At 48.7% G+C, this 8988-nt stretch overlaps 1 protein-coding gene across 1 annotated transcript; it reads left to right on the top strand.

The window, feature by feature from the left end:
- Positions 1–349: 349 nt before the first annotated feature.
- On the top strand, positions 350–2027 carry LOC123155733 (aspartyl protease AED1-like). The gene is made up of 2 exons (XM_044573877.1): positions 350–500; positions 581–2027. The coding sequence occupies exons 1-2, from the start codon at positions 350–352 to the stop codon at positions 1858–1860; spliced, it is 1431 nt and encodes a 476-aa protein (XP_044429812.1). The 3' UTR covers positions 1861–2027.
- Positions 2028–8988: the final 6961 nt, after the last annotated feature.

An 8988-nucleotide genomic window follows, 5' to 3' on the forward strand; every position in this document is an offset into this window, starting at 1 on the left:
TGTAGTATTGCACTCTAGTTACAAGGTAGGAAGTGGGCAGTGAACGTACATGACAAACGAGTGCGGGTTAACTCGAGGAGAGAAAGTATCCTTGTTTTGTCTACTTACTACTAAGACGAGTGTAAAACTGTAAACACATCCACGTACGGTTCCACCCCATCCTTGGTATAATCTTCGAGCCCACACTACACCACGGTAGGAATTAGGAGGCATTAGATGACCATTTTCATTTTTCGTGATTGTTCAGTCCGTCCCACTTAGATTCCTGTACATGTGGTTGGTCTATAAATTTGGGCGTCCTAGCTAGACTGGGTTAAACAAGCCCAGGTGTATACTACTGTAACTTCCAATGGCTTATCCTCCCTTGTTCTTGTGCATCCTCCTGGTCGTATTTGGCAGCTACCTTTCCACCATTTCTGCTGCAGGCGACGGTAAGCAAAGCTTCGTTGTGGTGTCAACCAGCTCATTTCAGACACAAGATGTCTGCGCCACATCCACAGGTACGTACCCACAAATTGAGCATGGCATAATTTTGGACGTTAATCGATCTGCATGTATGACACTCAAATGTTTCTTTCAGTGACGCCACGGCCAAACGGCGCCGCTGTGCCGCTGGTGCACAGGCACGGACCCTGCGCCAAGTCACCGTCCACCGACAAGCCAGCATCTTTCGCCGAGGCGCTTCACAGAAGCCGCGTCCGCGCAAACTACATCATGAGCCGAGCACTGAGGGGGAGGGGCACCACCACCACCAAGAAGATGCAGGATCAGGAGGAGGGCAAGGTGAGCATCCCGGCGCACCTGGGCACCTCCGTGGACTCGCAGGAGTACGTGGTGATGTTGGGCCTGGGCACGCCGGCCGTGGAGCAGGTCCTCCTCCTGGACACCGGCAGCGACCTGTCGTGGGTGCAGTGCGCGCCATGCAACTCCACCGACTGCTACCCTCAGAAGGATCCCTTGTTCGACCCGCGCAAGTCCTCCACCTACGCTCCCATCCCCTGCGGCTCCGACGTGTGCAAGACCCTCCAGTCCGACCACCACTTGAACAATGGCTGCAGCATGAACGGCAATGGCACCCAATCCCAGTGCGGGTATCGAGTCGAGTACGGAGGAGGGTCAAAGACCAGCGGCGTGTACAGCAACGAGGCGCTCACGCTGGCGCCCGGCGTCATCATCAAGGACTTCCATTTCGGCTGCGGGTACAAGCAGGGTGGCCCCAACGACAAGTTCGACGGCCTGCTCGGGCTTGGCCGCGCGCCCGAGTCGCTCCCGGTTCAGACCTCCGCGCTCTACGGCGGCTCTTTCTCCCACTGCCTCCCGTCGGTGAGCAGCGGCACCGGGTTCCTCGCCCTTGGCGCGCCCAGCAACACCTCGGGCTTCTCATTCACGCCCATGACCCAGTTTGTGGATTCCGTCACCGACTACGTGGTGAAGCTCACCGGCATCAGCGTCGGCGGGAAGCAGCTCCGCATCCCACGGAAGGTGTTCGAGGGGGGCCTGATCGTGGACTGCGGCAATATCATCTCACATCTGCCGTCGACGCCCTACGCGAAACTGCGGTCCGCGTTCCGGGCCGCCATGGCGGCTTACCCGCTCATCCCGAGCGACGAACACGACACATGCTACAACTTCACAGGATACAGCAACGCCACCGTGCCCAAGGTCGCTCTCACGTTCACCGGCGGCGTCACGGTCGACCTCGACGTCCCCAACGGGCTTCTGTTGGACGGTTGTCTGGCCTTCACCGAGTCCGGGGAAGATGGTTACGTCGGGTTCCTCGGCAATGTCCAAATGAGAACGTTGGAGATGTTGTACGATGTTAGGGGTGGTAGACTTGGATTCCGGGCTGGTGCCTGCTGACCTCTCAATCGGGAGCTAGCTTACCAAAAAAATAAGGTCGGTTTGCTGTTAAGTGCTCGACTGCTCCACAGTGGGTGGCCCGTCTGATCATCGCTTCGCTGTTATTTTTCCGTTTTTGTCCACTTCTATCCCGTCGTCATTTGTGATGAGAGTATATATAATATAATAACTCCTCTACATTTTTAAACTCTGCAACTAAGCCAGTACTATCATATGCAATACCTTGAATCTACCTTCACGGTGCATATACTTAACGGTACAATCCTATACTATGTTAATGTAAGTATATCATATCCAAATCATCTATTATTATATGTAAAATGTACTTGATGGGAATACTGAAAAAAGATAAACATCCTAAAAAATACCACAATAATTATTATATTCTTTTATCGAGAGTACGCTAATGACGTACCTTAATTTTACGGAAATATTAACGCCCACACGCATGGATCCTCGTCCAACCACTTCAACACGAATCCTGGCGCGTTCTAGCAGATTTTTTATGCCACGTAGGACTGGGCTCGTGTGTGGGCATTCATCCAGTCGCCCACACGTCCTTTTTTCACCACACGGGGGTTGGTGTGTGGGCGTTTAGCAATTCGCTCACACACCAGTTCTCACGCACGCAGAGGGGCTGGTGTGTGGGTGTTTATTATTTCACCCACACGCCCGTCTCCTCGCCCACACTCAAAGTTGTCAGTTGCCATGTGCTTCTGTAGGGTACATGGCAACTGCCCTAGCTTTGCTTGTAAGCAGATGGCAACTCTCTGTTACCCGAGTTGCCATGTGTTTTTGCATGGTAGATGGCAACTGCCCTAGCATGCACGTAAGCCCACACCCAAAAATGTCATTTGCCATGTGTTTCTGCAGGGTACATGGCAACTACCCTAGCTTTGCTTGTAAGCAGATGGCAACTCTCTGTTACCCGTGACATGTGTTTTTGCATGGTAGATGGCAATTGCCCTAGCATGCACGTAAAAAGATGTCAACTCTTTCTTTTTACATGGCAACTGTCCTGGCGTGCTTGTGAGCACATAGCAACTCTCTCTTTTACCCGAACATGTTTTTTTGACATGCCTTTTTTGTAGTGCTACATGGCAACTGCCTAGTTGTCAGGACCCCGATCCTATGCCACACCGATCTAGCATGTAACACCTCATATCACTTTGCTGCCTCACGCATGGTATTCCCACGGGTGTCGCCTTATCAGGCCTGGGACCGTTTGCGCCTTTTGGCTCACGTATATGATAGTGTCGCTAGCATCCATATGACAAAGAACCTGGGCTGACATGGCTAGTCGTAAACCCAAAGTGGCACTAACTTACAGGGACAGGCATACATGACCCAACAACGAACGTGTCGGTCATCAGCGAGTGAATCCGGGCTGTAGCAACTGGGCTAGCAGGACTCCGGTAAACCGGGCTGTAGCAGGCTAGCAGGACTCCGGTAGACACCGCGTGACATTTTCCCGGAGGGACAGACACAGGAACGAAGAAGGACACATGCCGGCCAGCCTAAATGTTCCAGAGCAATAGAAAGCTACCATGGCTCGGTGGAAGCACTAGGAGACATTTTCCGGTAAGAGAGGCTACCAAGGATAAACAACTAGGTTGTCAGATCCCACACATACCAAGCATTTTAATAACATACACACAATATGCTCGATATGTGCAAATACAACATGGCATCACAACATGACTCTACGACTCAAGTATTTATTCAGTAGGCTCCGAGGAGCGAGATATTACAAACATGGGTCTCATGACCCAACACTCAGAGCATACAAGTCAAAGCATAAGCGGAAGCTTAACATGTCTGAGTACAGACATCTACAAATGAAAAAGGCTGAGAAGCCTGACTATCTACCAGATCCTGCCGAGGGCACAAGATCGTAGCTGAGGTAACAAGCTAAACGTCGAAGTTCACGTGGAACTACTAACAAGACTGAAGTCTCTCTGCAAAAACATAAATTAAGCAACGTGAGTACAAATGTACCCAGCAAGACTTACATCATATCTAACTACATATGCATCATTATCAACAAAGGGGATGGTGGGGTTTAACTTCAGCAAGCCAGCTTTGACTCAGTGGCTAACCTGAACTACGACTGCAAGTAACTCTTTTGAGGTGGCGCACACGAGTTCACATATTCACCATATCAATACACCACTATGAATCCGCTCCCGTCTCCCTATGAGAACGCCATCAATAGCACTCACACTTATCTTGCGTATTTTAGAGTATCCACTTTCACTTGTCTATGAACTGTACAGGCAACCCAGAAGTCCTTTACCGCGGACACGGCTATTCGAATAGATCATATTAACCCTGCAGGGGTGTACTTCTTCACACACGCTCTCACCACTTACCGCCGTTTACACGACATGTACTCGGCAACCTTCAAGCGGAAGCCCAGCGAGGGTGTCGGCCACGACCTGACTAACCACACAAGTCTCTCGTCCAGGTTTATCGCCTATTCGGGTTCCATCCGCAAGGAGATCCGGCCGGGGTGTCGCTCACGGCCCCAAACGATGTGTGCAGGGTTCCCAAGTCCACCATCCGGGTGCCATTTGGTACACCGGGCCACTGTGCCTAGTCTGTCCCAAGCCCACCTGTACCGGGTGCCACTTGGTAGACTACTAGCACGACCTACAAACACCAGAAACTAGTTGCAACTCCTGGACAGAGATCATGTTGATTAATAAGTCAAGATGGGTCGAGTTACCGGAACCTAATGTGTGGTAGTAACTGTTCATGGATCACAAACACAGAACTCAGTTCCTGAGGACGGCTGCAATGAGACACCCACCATGTACTCCTACATGGCCTCTCACCGCTACCTTTACCAAATCGTGTTCACACACTTAGTTCACACACAGTAGGACATGTTTACACACCTCCAATTCATCCCCGATGAATCAGACCTGACTCAACTCTAAGCAGTAGCAGGCATGACAAACAAACATGAATGAGTAGGCACATCAGGGCTCAAACAACTCCTACTCATGCTAGTGGGTTTCATCTATTTACTGGGGCAATGACAGGTCATGCAGAGGAAAAGGGGTTCAACTACCGCAGCATGTAACAGTTGAATCGGTGTTGTCCTAATGCAGTAAAAGAGAGCAGGAGCGAGAGAGTGGGATTGTATCGGAATAAACAAGGAGGTTTTGCTTGCCTGGCACTTCCGAAGATAGTATAGTTCTTCATCGGTGTCATCGAACTCATCGTCGGAACATCGTCTATCGAGAGGGGCCAAACACCGGCAAACAAGGAAGAACACAATCAATGCAATGCACAATATGATGCATGATCATGACATGGCAATATGCTGTGATTTGGGCTAATGCAACTAGCAACCAGATTAAATGAAGTTGGTTTGAATCAAAGATTCAAATTCAAACTCCATATGTGATTTCTTAAATGCCATTCATATGATTTGTACTAAACAGCAGCTATAATTTGTTCTAACATGCATGAAAATGGTACAGATGGATATATTGGATTTTTATGATCATTTTTCATATATAAATTATTTCATTTGGAGATATGGTTGATTTTATATGATTTTTAGAAGTTTTGGATATTTTCTGAAATAAATAAATCATTTTAGATTTATTTAAAATCCAGAAAACAGATTACTGCGTCAGCATGATGTCGGTGTGACGTCAGCAGGTCAACTGGGTCGGCCAGGTCAAACCTGACCTGTGGGACCCACTGGTCAGTGACTAACCTAACTAACCTAATTTAGTTAGCGTTAAACTAACACTAATATAGTTTAGTTAGTGGTCTAGGGCCCACTGTCAGTGTCTGTTAGGGGCTAACTGGAGGTGATTAGTGCCTAATTAAGCGGCCACATCATCATCGCCGGTCAAACCGGTCAACCTGCCGGCGTTTAGCCGCCGGCGGGGTCAAACGCGACGGAGGTGCTCGGGATTGGGCTGCAGTGCTCCGTTCGATGCGCGGCTAGGCTCGTTAGAGAGCTCTTGCCAGCGTGCATCGGGTGGGGGTGTTAGACGGGCGTGTGGTGGCCGGAGCTGACGGCGGCGAGCTCGGCAGTGGCGGCCGGAGCTCGGGTTAGTTTGGGTTCGGCGTTAGGGTGCTCAGGAGGAGGAGCTGGTGGGAGTTGCGTGCTCCTGGGAAGGCACCGAACGCGTTGACACGCTCAGGCGCGAGCTGTGGTGGCTAAAACGACGACGGCATCATGGCCGGCGGTGATGAGCTCTCGGCTCCGGCGGAATCGAGCTAGCGGAGAGAAACGGAGGGGGCGAGCATAGGGGAAGGTGCAGGATCTCACAAGGGGTCGGAAGAGAAGCTCGGCGGGCTCGGGGAAGCTTCTACGACGACGAATTGACGACGGTGATCTCCGGGCACCGGAGATGAAGACGACGATGCTCCGGTCGACTACGGCCTCCTCTGGTCACGTGCATCGGGTGTGTAGCTCCACGGGGTCGGGGCGGATCTCAGGGGTGCGGAGAGGGAGCGAGGGGGTGGCTGCGGCCATGGTGTAGCTCGGCGGCAGCGGCGGCGCGGTTTGGGTGAGCTCAGGGAAGAGAGCCAGGGGAGGGGAGAGAGAGCAGAAAGTGAGGGAGAGGGGACAGGGGCTTCGGGCGTCTCCGTGGTGCTGGTAGAAGGCACGGGGCTCCCAGGTGGAAGCAGGAGGTGTCCGGGGGCTCTCGGGCGCGCGCCACACCTCGCCTCTGCCTTCTGGCAGAGGTGGGAGATGACTGGCAGCGGCGCTGGGCTGGGCCGGCCAGGTGGGCTGCCTACTGGGCCGTCCAGGTAAGCCAGGTAAGTCTCTCTCTCTCTTTTATTCTGTTTTTCTATTTTTGTGTAAGTTTGTGGCTTTATTAAAAATAGTTGGACACCTTCAAAAATCCTGAAAATAATCATAGGCTCTGTTTAGATTAATTCCAACAGCCCACACTTATTTCCAGAATTATTTGAGCATTTAAAATATTTACTAGCATTTAAATGCCCAAATGCAAAGTACATATGATTTAATTCAGTGACCAAATATGTCATGGAAAAATGTGCAACACCTCTGGTTATGGTTCTAGCATTTTCCAGAAATGATGAACATTTTTGAAAGCCATTTGGATTCACTGAAAATATTTTTAGGTTGAACCTATTTGAATTCCATTTGGTGCTAGGGTTTGGACATCCCCATTTCAACTTAAATAAAATTTAAACATGATGCACACATGAAGGGCTAGCCTAGTGCATACCAGAACTAGGGATGTGACAGCTCACCCCCACTAAACAAGAATCTCGTCCCGAGATTCAAGCGTAGGGTAAGATGAAGGGGAACGCAAACTAACACAATCGTCACGATCCAAGGTGCACTTCATAAGAACATTGATTCGATCACCATCTTTGTCTCGACGTCTTGCTCTGAGATCTCCATCTAACATGACAACAAGAGGAAAGGGACAACTCCAGAAGAATCGATCTTCTCGAAGACCAATCAACTTAGGATCAACTCACAAAGTGAGTCATAGCAACATCTCTCGAGCTGAGACACGAAGCGTACATCTAGAGGAATGGAGTGGAACGGATGACGAAGGTTCACTAGGTAGACAACAATTCCACACTTATGAGGGTAGTGAATGGTTGTCAACGTAGCGAGGAGTTGAATTGCCATGATACCATAACGAGACATTTTAGAGGAGGTGACTCGTGGAGTCATCCCTTAAGTGGCAAAAAGAATTACCTTTGATTCAAAGATCATTGAAACTCTTTATACCGGCTTAAGGCAAATCACAAATGATCATTTGGAAGAGTTCGAAAGAGTGGCATACTCAGTTTGGAAAGGAAACTAGAGTTATAAGACAACTCGCAAACGGAAGGCACAATCCAATGGATACCGGGGATATAACCTAGTGACTGAGCATGTTCTCAAGAACTTGAGCATTTCCATATTCATCAGGGTCTTACCAACATCCGTGTCAAGGATCCTGGCAACACAACATACTACCATAACGAATGGTGATGGAGGATGCCGATGCAAAGGAAGATAACACTTTCTCAGATTTCACCTTAGCGAGGCCAAGGGATCAAAATCTGGATGATTGACCAAGAAACATTTAGCACTCCGCTTCTAATGTTCTCCTTGATGTTCTACATACCACAGTCATAATTAAAGCATTAACGTGGCCATCAAGTATAGGTCAGACTTCGGAAGAGAAAGGATTTATAAGGAACACTTCTAGAAAAGTCACATGAAATCCTTATAGAGAAGATGGGAAAATTACTCATTCAAGATACTACAATGATAGATCTTCCGGCTAGGTGTGTCGGCCAACATCAACCTTGTCGGGACCTACATCATAGATCTTGGAATAGTTCCAACCATCATATCTGCCTGAGATTCAGATCTGGTTGGTAACAGGACATTTTAGACAGCATGTGTGGAAAAGAAAATTTGCAACACAAACCGAAGAGATGATGTTGCGAGATTCTCAGAAAAATGAACTATGATAGCATGCTCCAAAACATGAGCTGGTTCTGCGACAAACCTATGAACACGCTGTCCAAGACAAGCATGACCACGTAGTAGTCTTATAATAAAAACACTACCGAGTTTAAGTGGGGAACCATCATCGAGGATATCGAAGTCCTTGTATAAGTCTTGCTCTTAAGAAGGAACTTCTTCTCCTTGAACAAATCAATCAGTGGCTTGGTGTGCTAGGAATACATATAGAATGAAGGTTGCAAGTCTCCAAACCACAGAATACTACGCACATATACATGACTGACTTGGGATGGTTCCAAAGAAAACAAAACAATCTTTCTCGGATCCACAGCGGCAACTTACATCAAGTGCACATGAATTAGAGAAAAATCACTTCTTTCATCCAACCCATGCTTCATGAACGGGACATGAAGATAGTGCTTGTAGAAGTTTCCAACACTAGCTGGATGTTCAACACAAATCATGGAGAAGACAAAATGCTGCTGATGGGCTCAACAACAAGTTATCGAGATTTCCATGTAAATGCAATTCCACAATTAAGTGAACATGGTGATAGCATTGGTCAGACCCAAAGAATATAATGGTGTATGCTCGAGGAATCAACCACGAGTAAGACAACATTACGAATATCGTTGGCTCCGATTTGATTTGAT

The sequence above is a fragment of the Triticum aestivum genome, chromosome 7B (assembly GCF_018294505.1).
Source record: "Triticum aestivum cultivar Chinese Spring chromosome 7B, IWGSC CS RefSeq v2.1, whole genome shotgun sequence".
Lineage (NCBI taxonomy): Eukaryota > Viridiplantae > Streptophyta > Magnoliopsida > Poales > Poaceae > Triticum > Triticum aestivum.

Excerpts from the sequence above, each read along its gene's own strand:
- LOC123155733 (XM_044573877.1), top strand. The coding sequence starts at position 350 with ATGGCTTATCCTCCCTTGTTCTTGTGCATCCTCCTGGTCGTATTTGGC. Across the intron at positions 501-580 it reads TGTCTGCGCCACATCCACAG|TGACGCCACGGCCAAACGGC; the intron begins GTACGTACCCAC and ends TGTTTCTTTCAG.